The sequence below is a fragment of the Gigantopelta aegis genome, chromosome 6 (genome assembly GCF_016097555.1).
Source record: "Gigantopelta aegis isolate Gae_Host chromosome 6, Gae_host_genome, whole genome shotgun sequence".
Lineage (NCBI taxonomy): Eukaryota > Metazoa > Mollusca > Gastropoda > Neomphalida > Peltospiridae > Gigantopelta > Gigantopelta aegis.
The window spans coordinates 94,376,851-94,394,952 of record NC_054704.1 but is presented as its reverse complement, the minus strand read 5'-3'; the positions used below and the strand labels follow the sequence as shown (position 1 = coordinate 94,394,952).

Below are 18,102 nucleotides of genomic sequence, written 5' to 3'. Positions count from 1 at the left end.
GAACGTTCTATGAACATTATTTTGGTAAAATCAGTAGAGAATAATGTTGTCGAGTTTCATTTTAATAAATTAATAGATCTTGGATGAGCGCAATACAGCTATCTGGTATATCGATGACTTCATTTGTCTTTCGAACAACAATGTTTAGCAACATAAGGCAATGATTTTTAATTGTATTTAATGGGGTTGGGTATACAATAGCGTGATCAACTTGATGTATTGTGGGTCGATTATCAAATATATTGTAATATTGTATTTGCCCCTTTTAAGCCTTTCACTCCTCCCTTAAAAAAAAAAAAAAAAAAAAAAAAAAAAAAAAAAATAATTAAAACAAACAAAACGAAAAGATAAAAAGGAAATTTATAGAAACAAGTTCAACACCCGTAGAGATAAATGTAGTACCCCCCCCCCCCCCCCACCACACACACACAACAAAAAGAAAACAAAAACCCCACCAAAAACAACAAAACAAGAACAAACAAAAAATCCCACCCAAAAACACAACAATCACCCAAGAAAAAAACCCTCAACAACCACCACCCCCCACCCCCACCCCCACACACACATCCCCACCCCCGACCTACCCTACTTATTTTGTTTCGGCAGGTTTCTAGAAACACAGTTTGTTGAAGGCTCAAAACCACTGACTGCACGATATGATAACATACAATATGATGAAATACATGCATCACTAAACAAACATTTCCTTGCAGTCCCGATAACACATATGAATGGCCAGTACTGTGTTGACATACGAGATTTATGTTTGGGAAAGAAAAGGATATGATTTGACAAAATCTTCAAATGTGCAATGTCAGTGCGACGATAAACCAGTGTACACATCTGTTGCGAAGACATACTTTGGAAACCAGTGGATAACACATATGTATTTTAATAATTTTCAAGGATTTATTCATCCGTGTCGATCTTCGTGTATTATTTCGTGATTTTTATCTGTGAGTAGCCTACATGTATATGTTGACGCATTGGCCATACCGTCGACCCAAGAAGAGCTGGATGAAAACATTTAAAAGTACAAGCGATACATTTGCCAAGTCATCCACGATGTCCAAACATTAATCCGCGACTTTTATCTATGTGTACGTACATGGTTTATAACATAAAAACCCGTAACACATTGGCCATGCCACCCGACCATCAAAAGGTGAATGAAAGCGTTTGACAGTACGAACAATACACAGCCTGGGAACGAGACCGATATGCGCCACACTTACTGGAGCGTACAACAACACGTCGTGTTATATTATTAAAAGCATGTGATGAAAGGTGCGCACAGAGACCATAAACATGTCTGTGTATCTATGAAACGTCCGCAATGGAGAAAATAGTGCGGACATTCAGACGGACAAACAGGACTTCGTCGCTGCTCTGCCCTGCGTTAGACCCAATGGAGAAAACAGAGGACGAAAGACGCCGGTTTAACGGCGTCAAAAGACGATTTAACCGAAAGACGAACAAATCAACTCCAACAACCGAGGAAAATGACATCAATCTGAGTGATTTCTGTCTGTTGGAGGACAGTCCTAATCACTTAGTAGAGGTATGTGTTTTACTCAAACATGCTTTTTACATCTAGTTACATGTACAACCAGTGCACCACGACTGGTATATCAAAGGCCTTGGTGTGTGCTATCTGTGGGATGGAGCATATGAACGATCCCTTGCTACTAATGGAAAATGTAGCGTGTTTCCTCTCTAAAGAATATTTGTGTAGAATTACCAAATGTTTGGCATTCAATAGCTGATGATTAATAAATGAATGTGCTCTAATTGTGTCGTTAAACAAACCAAACTTGTTTTTAGACCTATTTTCACTGGTATAAAAGCCTAAGTACGCTACCTTCCGAGACTGGACGGACTTTTGAAACTATCATTTTCATTTCTTTTCAAGTCATTTTCCTGCTTATATCCAATTAAGTTTCAAGCACGCTGTCCTGGGCACACGCTTCAGCTATCTGGGTTGTCTGTCCAGGACAGTCAGTTACTTGTTAGTGGTTAGTGAGACAGAAGAGGGTGTAGTTGTGTTACACTTACCCATTCAATTATTCGTGAACTAACGAACCCAATACCTACCAGCTTTATGTCCGATGTCTTGACCACGGCAACACTGATTTGAAACTATTATAATCGCTCTTCCGTAAAAGATAACTCTATAAATAACAAAAACACGGGGGTTTTGCCCACCAGCGAGTAGGCACTGACAATTTGCGTGTCCGCCGATAACAAATCTTTCAATGTCCTCGGGCTAATTAATATAACTATGCGGCCACACGTAGCGGGAAGGAAAAGGTCAACTTCCACCAGTCACACTAAATTGTAACTCCCCACCACTGAATGCACGATTCCCGTTTTAGATCACACCCGTATATTTTTATGTCCTTGTCGAGTTGTTACTGACACCTTGGGACGGGGACGCAGCTCGATGCGCGGTCGGTCTGGGATCGATCCCCGTCGGGGGACCCATTGGGCTATTTCCATTGGACTATTTCAGTGCACCACGACTGGTATATCAAAAAACGTGGTATTTACTACCCTGTCTGTGGGATGGTATATATAAAAGATCCCTTGCTGCTAATCGAAAAGAGTAGCCCATGAAGTGGCGACAGCGGGTTTCCTCTCTTAATATCTGTGTGGTCCTTAACCATATGTCTGACGCCATATAACCGTAAATTAAATGTGTTGAGTGCGTCGTTAAATGAAACATTTCCTTGCTTCCTTCCTTGCCTCCTTCCTTGTATGGGTTCGGGCACGCTCCTCACAAGACCGGTCTCTGGCGTGGTCAGTGAGCCGACCTGGGACGGATATTAAATATATTGTGGTAGTGTTGATTAAATATATGTTTTTGTCCTTTCAAAGTTACAGGGGGAATACGTTGCGTCACACCCCAAGTAGTCTTAGCTGACTCGATCAAATTTAATATTTTCACACGGTATAATACTTTCCCATTGTGTCCATTAACGCGTAAAGACAAACTGTTTAACACCTCTCATAGCACCGTGCGCCGGCCTATAGTTAATATGGAGGTGATACCATTCATCACGTTCCAACTCCTAACATTTACATTTATGAAGGAGGTGGTGGATGGGAAGACCCAGGGAAATGAATTAACAATGGTGCGGACCTTCCCTTCTCCTCTCCTCTCCTCCGAAATAAATACCCGATTAACCAGCTATATTATATTGACAATATTCTAATTTACGTAATCATCTGTAGTAACCTTTGTTAAACTTTTGCATAAACCCTTTTTAACTTATGTAATAAATAAAATGTATTTAACTATCAATTAAATAAAAAAAAAATATCTAATTATTTGTATAAACGTTTTAAAACTTTTTTAACACTCTCCCCCCCCCCCCCCCCCCCCCCCCCAACCCGCTCTCGTTCTGCGTACAGTTTCTGGCCCTGTTTAGAAATCAGTCTCGCAACGAGCGTGCTTCAACATTAAATTGATATAAGCACGTTAATTCCCGACATCTGACCTGACAGTCATTTGTAGGCTTACATACTACGTGTAAAAACAACTATTTAACACCTCACATAATATCGTGTACCGACTCCCACAAAGGGTGTGCGTGCAAGTGCGAGTGCGAATACTTTTTTACATGCTCATATACCACTAGAGTTTCGAGCATGTCCGTTCCGGGGCCTGTCTCTGGATGGCCAGGAGCTTGTCCCGGGACAGACAAAAATTAAGCGGACAATTTTGAAACTTACATCCAAAAATTAAATAGTGGGCCTTTAAAATTTTGATTCGCACCTCTAATTAATATAATTAATAAAGAAAATTCTACTCATTAAATTTGATCACTAAATTAGATCCGGTGGTCAAAAAGAAATTAGATAAGATCGGTGGCCTGACTCGGGATGGAGGGGGGGGGGGGGGGGGGGGGGGGGTGGGCATTGTTGACCATGGGTAGAGTTTTGAATATAGCAATTTGTAAAAAAAGTTAATAGAATTTTTTTTTTAAAGTTACAAGCCAAAAATAAAAAGAATTGACTGCTCGGTCTAATATTTATATAATTTGGAGCATTTTAGAAGGACAGTCCAAAAAATACGAGAAACAAGAGAGGATCGGACTATTTAATAATATTAAAAAAAGAAAGTAATTTCGACATAAACTTTTGAACGAAGGTCGAAAAGTTTAAAGTCCGATCTATATGTCCACGTGAGTGGCCTCGTTAAGGCTGTTATGGTGCACAGCTTGTAGGGACGAGATGGGTTGCATCCCGTCACGAAAACCCCTAGATTGACAGTCAATAGACGTTGAAGGTGTAGTGCTGTGCTGAAATACAGATCTTGAGAAGCGGATCCGTCTGAACGAAAAGAGAGAATCAGACTAGGGTATAGTCCAGTCGTCATGGGTTGGTATAGTGGTGCGGACGGGCCCGGCTCTGGAGGATACGAGATGGTATCACAATAAAATAAAGTAAAGTCTAGAAAAGAGTAGTAGAGGCCGACCCCGCTTCCCATTTCTTCTTAGAGTGCGGCGGTCAATCTTCCAGTGCTGTCCAGGACATGTGAGGCTCGGACATGTAGAGACTAAACGCGAACAACCGTGGCGTTCTGCAGAATGGCCGTCATACGAGTCACGAAAAAAAACAAGTCAACATAGTCAGACGGAGAAATGACGTGGAGGCGAGGAATCTCGCTAAAAAAGAATCCAACCTGGTGGTGCAGACTGTCGAAACGAGAAGCGTTCCAGCGTTGAATCAGTTCCAATGGCCGCATACAACCCAGTAGAAAACTTCACTTCGCTGACAAAAACAACAAACTGAAAGATCTCCAAGTCGAGCCGCGAAAGCACGTGCAGTGTGCACAAGCGAAACAAACACGTCTTACCGCGAGGAGCTCCAGACTGGGAATGCACAAAGGGAGGGTTTTAGCTACTCAATGAGAATGTTTAAGGTTTTGGCTTTCAACTTTCAACTAACCATTAACCCATTCTCTATACATTTTGTAGTCATTTCTCTGCTTATATGCAGTTAAGGGTTAATCTTGATGTCCTATGCACACACGTATATGGACTGATGGCTTAACCACTATACCAATGAGGTTGGTATGGTCTGAAAAGATATTCCAGATAGCAGAGGTGTATGCCCAGGACAGGGTCCTTCAAAGAATACTGGATATAAACACTAAAATAGGGTTATCAATGTAATTTGGCCAGTACATAAAAAGCAGATGTTTAAAGACACGCAGTCACGGATGGTTGACGTAATTAATGACCTAACAAAGTATTATCTGAAAAAATATATATATTTGATTTGTCGCTAAAAATATATCATTTAATCACCTACATAACTACCATAACCCACTTATTACTCATATTTTGTAAAAATAATTGAATTTTGTCGACGAAATAGGAGGCATACTCACTAAGTACGAACAGTGTGTGGTCTGAACAGGGGAATGGGGGTTGAATATTCATCTAGCGGACCCTTTTGTGTACGTTTTCCATAGACACCTACCATATATGAATGGCGTTATATTGCCCCTGCAGTACTCTAATAATAATAATATGAATGAATGAGTGAATAAATAAATACAAATAAATAAATGATCAGCTGCTGAGAGATTATCTGAAAGAGATAATAAATACACACTAACTACGGACAGTACACAAACTAACAGCGGGGGCGTGTAAATGGAAACAGTCGGAAGGAAACGCGTTACCTGTTTTCGAACCGAGCACAGAACAACAACCGTCATTGTGCCATTATTGTTACGGATACGCATAATGAATAAATATAATTCGGTAACAGTACTAACGGTTTTGCTAGTTTCGCAGATCGTCACTGTTGGTGACTAAAATATGGTGGCATTATCAGGAGTGTTATTATTTTTTTTTTTAAATCATTATATATTAGCAACGAACTGTATTACATATAGCAGGTCTGTGACGGAACATGCTCTTAATTTCTTTTCGCCTGTGGCGATATTAATTGTTTTAGAGGGCCGTGTGCAGTTCCAATATGCACTTAGCCCAGGTGGGCACCTTGTTACGTAATACCTTCGCGCGACCGTGCATCCCAATATGCACTTAGTTCAGGTGTGGAGGCCATGTGGCCAGTAGTTACGTAATACCTCCGCGAGTGCGATTTTGGCGACTAGGCGTCATTGAGTCTGGCGATCTAAGAGAAAGATATGCCGTCTTGGTCGCTGTGGAATATCACTTGATAGGGGGAGGATCGCCTTCTACCCCCAGGCGATATTTGGGTTTTTTAATAAATAGCTAGGGATTTAGAGATATCGGGGGAACGTTAGTCCGTCCGGACTGGTAATTATATATTTTCTGCTCTCTGTATAACCTTGATGTGATTGATGTGACTTTAAATATTTCAATACTGTATTATACCAATATTATTTAGACGGTGCTGCCGGTCATCTGACGCAGTATACTGTAGGCTCACCGTTCTGATATATATATATATATATATAATATATATATATATATATAAAGCTTAGCCAGTCATTCTAGAGGACCTAGTTAAACTGTAGGTTTTTGTCTTTATTGTGATAGGTACCAGTATTAATTCTGTTACAAGGTTACTGAATGAGTAGTAAGGGTTAATTAAAAAGTAACCAGTTAGGAATAGAGTTGTAATTCCTTTATTAATTAAGTTCCCCTGGAAGCGTTTCTCAATTATCACACGTTATTGAACGAGTAGTAGGGGTTAATTAAAAATTAACCAGTTAGGAATAGAGTTGTAATTCCTTTATTAATTAAGTTCTATTGGAAGCGTTTCTCAATTATCACACGTGTGGGTTTTGTGTCACGGTGAAGTGATTAGCATATTGTGTAAACTAGACACCTAGAGATTAACTAATTAAGTGATCAGTTCTGGGTTGTTATTATTTGTTGTTGTTAATTAACTAATGCGGCTTTACATTTGTCAGCGTAGGTTAATACAGATTCCAAAGTGTATTGTGTTTTTGTTGTGTTTTCTAGTGAACTAAACGTGCTATATTACATATACTTTATATAAGATCGTATCTCTGATCATACCTAGACGAGCCACAAGCGGGTATAACTGCCTATTACAGAGAGATCTAATAGATATACAGTCAGGAGAGATATTTGGACAATCGTGTTTCATTCAGTTACGGGTATTATAGGATCCCCGTGACAGGAGTGAAAATTGGGGCGCTCGTCCCGGATCTGAAACGGGACACGCATATTTAAAAAAAGTATTGTTTGTAAATGGGGGCTTTATAAATTATTTTTACAAATAACTAGAAGTAGCAACGTTGTTCACTAGAAAATGAATTAATAATAAGTGCGTCATATCTAAACATGGATAAGAATTTGCTGGATAAGCATACGCTCAGTGTAGTGGAGATTAAGCGAGCACGTAAGGCCGAGTTAGTTGAAATCGCGAGTGAGCGGGAAATTGATTTAACATCAGCTAAAACATTAGGAGATATAAGGACAATTATTATCCAGGAAGTTTTTGGTGATAGTCCTGTTATGGAAGAAAGTGATATTGTTCCAGAGATAGAGATAAATGACTTGAGTATGGAACAACAGTTAGCTTTTAAAAAGCTTGAGTACGAAAGAGAAGAACGTGCATTAGATATATATATATATATATATATATATATATATATATATATATATAGATATAGAGAGAGAGAGAGAGAGAGAGAGAGAGAGAGAGAGAGAGAGAGAGAGAGAGAGAGAGAGAGAGAGAGAGAGAGAGAGAGAGAGAGAGAGAGAGAGAGAGAGAGAGAGAGAGAGAGAGAGAGCGAGAAGAGAAGATAGAGAGAGAGAGATAGAGAGGGATAGACAAAAAGAAGATAGAGAGATAGAGAATAGAGAGAGAGATAGAGAAAGAGAAGAGAGGGAGAGAGAGAGAGAGAGAACAAAAGAGAAGAGAGGGATAGAGAAAAAGAAGATAGAGATAGAGAAGATAGAGGTAGAGATAGGGAAGATAGGTAGAAGGATAGAGAGAGAGAGAGAGAGAGAGAGAGAGAGAGAGAGAGAGAGAGAGAGAGAGAGAGAGAGAGAGAGAGAGAGATAGGGATAGAGAATTCCAGTTAGCAAAATTAAAAGTGGAACATGAGTTAAAGTTGAATACTGAAGAAGTTAGAAGTGAGGCAGGAAATGGTTTTAACATACCGCAGGCTTATAGATCAGTACCTGTATTTGATGACCAGGATGGAGATATGTTCTTCCAACTTTTTGAACGGACCGCTAAGCAGCTAAATTGGCCGCAGTCTAAGTGGACATTGTTAGCCGTGTCTAAGTTTAAGGGGGAAGGCTAGTGTAGATTATAATTCAATGAGTGATGAGCGAACAAGTCAGTACGACCTAGTTAAGGCTGCAGTGTTGAGGGCTTATGAATTACAACCTGAGGATTATCGTTTACGGTATAGCGAGTTGAGAAAAACGCAGGGTCAGTCTTATAGTGAGTTTGTGGCTAAGAAGGCAGGGATGTTTGATAAATGGGAGATTTCTCATCAGGTAGAGTCATATACCGAGTTACGGGAGTTGTTGATCTTACAGGACATTAAAAATGGATTACCAGTTAGTTTAAGTATTCATTTAGAGGATCGTGATGTCAAAAAGATAGAGGAGGCAGGCATAGTGGCAGATGATTACGCGTTAATACACAAAGCTCAGGCAGTACAGGGTAGCTCTTTACAACAGGGTGATAAGAAGAAATTTCAGCCAGGTTTTTCCCGGGAAAGTAACTATCGGGGAGAGTCATCTAGTTGGTCAGCTAGTCGGGCAAGGAATGCACCTGGTGGGCAAAGTAAGGATAGGCCTGCATTATCAGCCAATGCACGAACTTTTCGTCCACATTGCAGTTACTGTAAAAAGGATAACCATCTTGTCGGGGACTGTTTCAAAAGGAAACGCGATAATGCGCAAGTGGTCGGTTTAGTGAGGTCAGCTCCGTTAGCGAGAGAGTTAATGGTTAGTCCCATGGCAGAAAAAGTAAACCCGTATGTCTCCACTGGTATGGTTTGTGATGTGAAACAAGAATTGAGTCCTAAGGCATTATCAATCTATAGAGATACCGGGTGTAGTCAGTCACTGATCACGCAAGAGTGTTTAGCTGGTATTGAGAATTCAGATACAGGACGTAGTTTGGCTTTAACCTCAGTTACTGGAGAAAAAATTGTTGTCCGGTTACATAAGGTTTTCTTGTGTTCGAAATTTGTGACGGGACCAGTCGTTATGGGTGTTGTGAAGGACTTGCCTGTTGAAAACATAGGAGTTTTGTTGGCTAATGAGTTGACTAGTTAGTGTTGTCAGCCGAAATGTGACCAATTGTTAATTAAAGACAGCCCTTTACCAATAGAAGAGAGTGAGGTTGATGAGATTAGATATCCTGCGTGTGTAATGACTAGGGCTATGGCCAGTAGGGTAACACGATACCCAGAGGATATTTGTGATTTGTCTGATACGTGTGTGAGCCATGCAATTGGAGTGGATGAGGTTATCAGTAAATTGGTAGATAAGTCAACTGACGAACTAAATGTGGTGGAACTTGTTGACCTCCCGCAGAGGGTAAATGAACCAGTTGTGTTTGATAGAGGGGCCTTACCTTGTAATAGACAAGAGTTAGTTCTAGAGCATGGTGCTGATCCAAATTTGTTGGCAGCTCGCACTACCTTGTTAACTGTGGACAAGGGAGTATTAATGAATAAGAGAGTTAGAGATAGAAAGGATAGGAAGCAACTGAGCCATGCTCAGAGCAAAATAAAATCAGTGTTTGATAGGAAGGCTAGGAGTCGGGAATTGAAACCAGGGGATAAGGTGCTGCTGTACCTACCCATTAAACGGGGTTCTGTGCAGAACAGGTATTTCGGACCCTATGTTGTGCACAAACGGGTTAATGAGATAGGGTATGTGATAAACACTCCTGATAGGGTTAGGAAAAGTAGGTATTGTCACATCAATTTGCTAAAAGGTTATTTTCACAGACTGCCGATAGTTCCAGTACTACCTGTCCAAATTGAGTCACACAATTTCCTGTGATGACGTCAAGACTGCAGAGATCAAATTAACCAACAGCCAGATTCTAGCAGACTTGAACTCTCAGCGAGAAAAGTTGACTACGTTGAAACAAGACAATGTTTCCATTTGTCAGAACCTTCCAACGATTACCAACACCTTAAGCCAGGATGTGCGCTTGGAACCCAACGCTACACCGATTCGACAGCATGCCTATCGGAGAAAACCTGGAAAACGTGCGCCACTGAAAAAGAAGGAAACGAAGTCCCAGTGGTCAGATGAATGCGAGAATTCATTCAACCGTCTCAAGCAGATGCGCTACTCGTCTCCCGTGATGGCAGCACCAGACTACCGAATGCCGATCAAGCTAGCTGTGGATGCCAGTGATGTGGGAGCTGGAGCTGTGCTGTTCCAGGAAGACGAAAATGGACTGGACCATCCTGTAAGTTTCTTCTCCAAAACGTTTGACAAACACCAGGTGAACTATTCCACTATAGAGAAGGAAGCTTTGGCCATGGTACAAGCTCTGAAGCATTTTCAGATCTACGTGAAATCGGCAGTGCATCAAGCGGTGGTCTTTACTGATCATAATCCGCTTACTTTCATTCACAGAATGAAAGCCACTAACCAGAGAGTTTTGAGATGGAGTCTTCTTCTGCAAGAATTCCCAATTACCATTGAACATATCAAGGGCACTTCTAATGTAATCGCTGATGCCCTGTCCCGAAGTTGAACGTTATGATAATGTGTTGACATTCTTGATTTCTGTTTTGTTTTTATATATTTTATTTGTATACCAGGGACTCAGTGTGGATACTGGTAGTCACCTTATTATTACATGTGTTATAAATGCCCGGATGCGTCGGTTAACGCACCTTTTGTTTTAATGTAGTATATTTCCCAATTCCTAGAGTAGAGGAAATATCCTTTTTGAGGTGTGGGGGGGGGGGGGGGGGGGGGGGGGGGGGGGGTGACGGAACATGCTCTTAATTTCTTTTCGCCTGTGGCGATATTAATTGTTTTAGAGGGCCGTGTGCAGTTCCAATATACACATAGCCCAGGTGGGCACCTTGTTACGTAATACCTTCGCGCGACCGTGCATCCCAATATGCACTTAGTCCAGGTGTGGAGGCCATGCGGCCAGTAGTTACGTAATACCTCCGCGAGTGCGGTTTTTACAACCGTGATTTTGGTGACTAGGCGTCATCGAGTCTGGCGATCTAAGAGAAAGATATGCCGTATTGGTCGCTGTGGAATATCACTTGATAGGGGAGGACCGCCTTGTACCCCCAGGCGATATTTGTTTTTTTTAATAAATAGCTAGGGTTTTAGAGATATCGGGGAGAAACATATTGGAAGGCGTCCAGGGGGAACGTTAGTCCATCTGAACTGGTAATTATATATTTTCTGCTCTGTGTATAACCTTGATGTGATTGATGTGACTTTAAATATTTTAATACTGTATTATACCAATATTATTTAGACGGTGCTGCCGGTCATCTGACGCAGTATACTGTAGGCTCACCGTTCTGATATATATATATATATATATATAAAGCTTAGCCAGTCATCCTAGAGGACCTAGGTAAACTGTAGGTTATTGTCTTTATTGTGATAGGTACCTGTATTAATTCTGTGTTACAAGGTTACTGAATGAGTAGTAAGGGTTAATTAAAAATTAACCAGTTAGGAATAGAGTTGTAATTCCTTTATTAATTAAGTTCCCCTGGCAGCGTTTCTCAATTATCACACGTTATCGAATGAGTAGTAAGGGTTAATTAAAAATTAACCAGTTAGGAATAGAGTTGTAATTCCTTTATTAATTAATTTCCCGAGGAAGCGTTTCTCAATTATCACACGTTATTGAACGAGTAGTAAGGGTTAATTAAAAATTAACCAGTTAGGAATAGAGTTGTAATTCCTTTATTAATTAAGTTCTACTGGAAGCGTTTCTCAATTATCACACGTGTGGGTGTTGTGTCACGGTGAAGTGATTAGCATATTGTGTAAACTAGACACCTAGAGATTAACTAATTAAGTGATCAGTTCTGGGTTGTTATTATTTGTTGTTGTTAATTAACTACTGCGGCTTTACATTTGTCAGCGTAGGTTAATACAGATTCCAAAGTGTATTGTGTTTTTGTTGTGTTTTCTAGTGAACTAAACGTGCTATATTACATATACTTTTTATAAGATCGTATCTCTGATCATACCTAAACGAGCCACAAGCGGGTATAACTGCCTATTACAGAGAGATCTAATAGATATACAGTCAGGAGAGATATTTGGACAATCGTGTTTCATTCAGTTACGGGTATTATAGGATCCCCGTGACAAGGCCTTTTAATCGCTGGAAGCAAATTGCTAGTGCGTCACCAACTATAATGCTCGAAGTGGTGACCAATCATTATCAGTATAGTAATGGTATAGTTGAGAAACCTCTCTGTAATATGTTTAAATGCCTGTAGATTATATATATATATATATATATATATATATATATATATATATATATATATATATATATATATATATATATATATATACGGGAGGGGGCACAAGCCACATTTTTACGTTCTGAATTTAAAAACTGCAAATTAGATGTACACTAATGAGGTTAATGAGGCAACTTTTACTGACACGACATTGTAATCATCGTACTAGTAACCAAATAAACAAGGCTTAATTTTCTAGGACATTATGTTTTGTGATTAAGCAAAAATGATTGCGCCTCAGTGTTTTTTTTTATCGTGCCTGCGTCAGTCTAGGCGTTAAAACTGTATTGATATCTTTCCTACTAAATACGAGATTGAGAAAAATAGTGTGTGGATGGCGACCATCTTGGATTTTAAGATGGCAGCCACGATTTTTAATCATTTCAATCACCACTGGATTCCTAGTCTCCTAACATGTAGTTATAGGCATTTCAACTGTCTCGATATGTGTACTAGTTAAGGAGATATTAAACAAAGCAGGTCCACAATGGTGGCCATCTTGGATTGCAGGATTTCCGGTGGCCCTACACTAAAAATCCTTGTATTGGGTTACTCTAACTATGTGCCAACTTTTATGCTTTTAAGGAAATTGATTGATCAACATTCAACTAAGCCGCCCCACTGTATACATTTTGCCATCGTTGATGAGCTTTAACGACGGCATAAAAGTGCCGTCGATGATCCTCCCGACCTATGCCAATTTATATAACAAAGACAGCAATACAGTATGTGCCGTCGTTAAGTTCGAGCACTGGCTTGGACTCTCACTTGTAGAGAGATACAATTTCGAAAACACCAACTGGTTTGTTGTTCTGGTTGACACAGCAGAGTTATCAGAAGCGATAAAACAATCTTTATTAATTATAATCCTTTTAATACATCAATTTAACAAGACCACGATTGACGCGGACCAAAGAGTATAAATCATAATATAACTGATTGCTACATTTATCATGTTTTTCATCTCTAATGCATGTATTTGGAAGCTCATGGGGCAGCAGTAAACACAATGGTAAATTCACCATAACGTATTTATTTCCCTGGTGGATAATCCACCCTTGAAATTCTCCGGTCAAGATTATTTCACAATGGAAAGGTAAATTGCACTGAACTGAATCTCTAAAATACTCCCAAATCGATTTGACTATCCCCACATTACAATATTGTAACTTGGGAAAGTAGGGAAATAACAGAGTAAAATATTCATATGCTACCGTATTGCGAACTGGTGAAACGATAAAAAGAGAAACAGAAGATAAACAACAGTCTGCAAACCCAAATAGTTCCAGCCAGTGCACCACGACTTGTATATAAAAATCGTGGTGTGTGCTATCCTGTCTGTGGGATGGTGCATATAAAATATATTTTGCTACCAATGAAACCACGTAGCGGGTTTCCTCTCTATGACAGTGTAAAAATGACCATATTTTTGACATCCAATAGCAGAGGATTAATAAATCAATGTGCTCTAGTGGTGTCGTTAAATAATTTTTTTTTATAAAAAATGTCATAACCAAATAGTAGTACATGTACATAAACATAGTAAAACTCAAACGTTCTTGTTACACGAGCTTGGCAAATCACTGCGGTTATTCGGGGGATGCCAGTACTATATACTAATAATACTTACGTTCATGGTTATGATGATGATGATGATGATGATGATGATAATGATGATGATTATAATAATATTAATAATAATCACTACCATCATCATCATCATCAACAACATCTCCCCTGAGAGATCTCGCAAAACAAAACATCCATCCCGCCATTATGCATTTACCTATCTAAAATAAACTCATGGATACACTTAGTTAACTGTGTAATTATAAATGACTTGCTATTTAGATTACAGTAATCAACTGACGTTTTTTAAGTGAGATTAATTAGTTTAACTTGTGCAACTTGATTCCTAACCGTTCGTGACAAGATGGCGGCGAGGACATGAAAATTGGCTTCTCCTGAAAATGTTTACCTTGGAAGTCGACTCAAAACGATGCAACAGGTATTAATGCATTTTACTAGGTCCCGAGACATGCACATAAAATATATTATGTACTCAATTGCTTCGGAATATGAAAAAATCTACTAAAACCAGTAAAAACTCAACCAGTAAACGACCATCCGGCTCGTCAACAATGGCGGCCATGACTGTCAACAAGAACCCTGCCCAGAACTTGGGATTGAACTCCAGTCCTCAGATCAACAGTGTTCAAATGACGACCCCTCCTGTTTTTAACAATATTAATGCATCACCCGCCTCACATTCTGGATCAGCAAGTGCTATGCAGTGTCATGTACCACAGATACAAAACCCGCTATTGACGTATACTGTACCACCCGGCCATTTCCAACAAACGCCCCCGCCATCTTGGGTCCAAAGTCTATGTGACCAGATTGCCCAGTTAACTACCACTACGGCAGAAATATTCAAACGGACTGAGAGCCTAGGTACTATCGAAGCTAAGATGTGCACTATAGAAAACTCACTGGTAGATCTCCGCGGTAGCATTGACAATGCAAACGAACGCATCAACAAAGTTGAACACAGTTGCGAGTTTATTAGCAACACGTTTGACAAAATGAATACCGAATCTACCAAACTAAACCAAACCATTAACGGCATGAAAACGTCGCTGAAAACTGCAAACGAAGATCTTTTCCACTTGTCAAAGACACCGAAGAGGTTTTAAAATCATTCATCAAAACAGAGTTGGAAATTCAGGAAGACATCCCTATTCAGGTAACCCACAGGCTTGGTCCGTTCAAAGAAACACAACGCAGATCACGGACAATTGTGGCACATTTTGAAAAAATGAGGGACAAAGATAAAATTAAAAATGCTGCAAAAAAACTGGCAGGTAAACCATACGGTATAAACGATCAATACCCAAGAGAAATTGCAGAAAGGAGGAAGGAACTCTATCCAGCCTTCAAGGAAGCTAGGAGAAGAAACCGAAAAGCGTTTCTCAAACTAGACAGACTCTATATTGACGGTAGAGAATACATACCTGAGAGTTGTTCCACCAAACCGCACCAGTACCAGACCCCAACAAGATACAAGGAACCTGACACAGAACATAGCAGCAGAACTTCATTCAGGAAAAGACACAGAGTGGTAACACCCAACCCAAACCCAGTATTTGAGGACAGAAACCAGTTTGATGTTTTAGCCAGCCTCCCTGCCACCTAGGGGTGTCATGGAGTTCCAAAGTCTGAAACCTCCCAGATTAATACCTATGACTTATCATTCACAAATCCATCCCTACACTGTAATAACATTATGCCAAACAACTCACAAAATGTGAATACCCATTATATTGAAAATAAAAGTGCATATCCTGTGAATAACAGAGTATACAAGACCAAAATCCCTTACTCAGCACAGTGGCACACAGGAAAAAATACTAGTCATAAACCAATACCTTCTAATCATAACTACACTAATACCAAAAAAAAAAAAAACACCCAAGAAGTCAATATATATACACAAAGTAGTATTGGTGTCCCCACTAAATCATATAACAGCATTTCTAGTACTAACACCACCCATTGGTTACCCACTGTAAATACTAATAATACTAAGAGTCCTATGTATGTGACAGCTAGAACAGATAGATATTTACCTAGAAAATACCTTGTTCCCAATGTGTCTAGTAAATGTCTGACAGTATCAATTAATGTGAACAAAAATACTAGTAGCCTACCTGGTAGTTTCAGTATCCCACATGATCAAAGTATATTTAACAGTATGACATGTGTTGATGTTACACCTAACATTATCAGTGTCACAAACATTGAACCTTTAAGAACATCAAGTATTTACAGCACAGAAACAATATTTGAACTCAGATTACCACATGCACATACTCTAAATGTTGATCATCTCTGTGGAAAATCTGTGATTCCAGACTCAATCTGTGCCAATCCCCCTATATCTGACTTACCTCCTAGCTGTACTACAAATGTCAGTTTATCCTCTGTACAAACTACATGTGCTGAATTTCCTTGTTATGCTGCTACAAATGTCAATACCAAACCTGCTGATTTACTGTGTGAAGGTAAAGTATATGTAATCCCACAAATGTTGACTTACCTAGTATAAGCAGGACAAATATAAACTATACTTCTAATACTATTACTAATAATACTACAGTAAAAGTAAAGTAAAGTTTGTTTTATTTAACAACGCCGCTAGAGCACATTGATTTTTTATCTTATCATCGGCTATTGGACGTCAAACATATGGTCATTCTGACACTGTTTTTAGAGGAAACCCGCTGTCGCCACATAGGCTACTCTTTTTACGACAGGCAGCAAGGGATCTTTTATTTGCGCTTCCCACAGGCAGGATAGCACAAACCATGGCCTTTGTTGAACCAGTTATGGATCACTGGTCGGTGCAAGTGGTTTACACCTACCCATTGAGCCTTGCGGAGCACTCACTCAGGGTTTGGAGTCGGTATCTGGATTAAAAATCCCATACTGGGATCCGAACCCAGTACCTACCAGCCTGTAGACCGATGGCCTGCCACGACACGCCCACCGAGGCCGGTAATAATACTACAGATGCTGACTTACCATATGTTAACAGAGCATATGCTGACTTTGATTGTGTTAATAGTGCAAACGTTGACTTATCATTTGTAAATAGTGAATATGTTGACTTAGACTGTGTATATAGTGCAAATGTTGACTTAGATTGTGTTAATAGTGCAAATGTTGTCTTACCTGAGAGTCCCACATATCTCCATAAACCATTTGTTAACAATGCATATGTTGATTTAACTTATAGTAGTAACACAACTGGTTGTATCCCATCAGTAAACACTACAAATATCAACTCACCTGGATATAGTACTGATATAACAAGCCTATATTTACCCCCTATCAATACTTCATGTATAAATGTTCTCCCACCCTGTGATAATATTCCAAATGTATACTCAGTAACAGATAATAGTTTATCCGCATATATTGACCCACCATGTTATTGTAGCACAAATGTATTTTTACCTCGAAATGTATATCCACAAACGGGTAATAATTTACCGGCATATATTGACCCACCATGTTGTAGTAGTACAAATGTATTTTTACCTCCATATGTATATCCACCATATTTATATACCTCAAATGTACATACAGCTCCTATCTCCTATACAACTGTTGACTCCCCTCCTATTAGCACTGTCACAATTGATCAGCCCTGTGTAGCTAAAAAAAAACCCCACAACATCCCCAAACCACTGGCCTCTTGTGACAGTTCTGAAAATACTGAATTAACCTTTCTCAGTATTAATGTGTGTGGACTCAGAAGTACACTTAAAATTCCTGAGTTTATAGAATTTGTATCCAAGTATGACATTCTTTGTCTTACTTTAACAAAAACAGATCAAACCGACTGCATGTCAACATTACTACCAGGCTACACATTCTTTTTGAATAACCGGAGAAAAAGATTATGTCCATCTGGTGGAATAGCCATTGGTATAAAAAATGAACTGTCATCTACTATAGATTTTAATGTTACAAATAATTCTGAATATGTGTCTTGGTTTAGCATTCCTGCGGAAATGACAGGCCTTTGTGAAAAACTTACTATTGGTGTTGTATAC

The 18,102-nt window shown here is 39.4% G+C and overlaps 1 protein-coding gene across 1 annotated transcript in view; it reads left to right on the top strand.

Moving 5' to 3' along the window:
- The first annotated feature begins 742 nt into the window (after positions 1-742).
- The window catches only part of LOC121374799 (transient receptor potential cation channel subfamily A member 1-like), a 70,005-nt gene continuing 52,645 nt past the window's right edge, over positions 743-18,102 (top strand). The window contains exon 1 of the mRNA XM_041501911.1: positions 743-1,561. Within this exon, the coding sequence (XP_041357845.1) occupies positions 1,337-1,561 (225 nt within the window). The 5' untranslated portion in view covers positions 743-1,336. The remainder of the gene's footprint in view (positions 1,562-18,102) is intronic.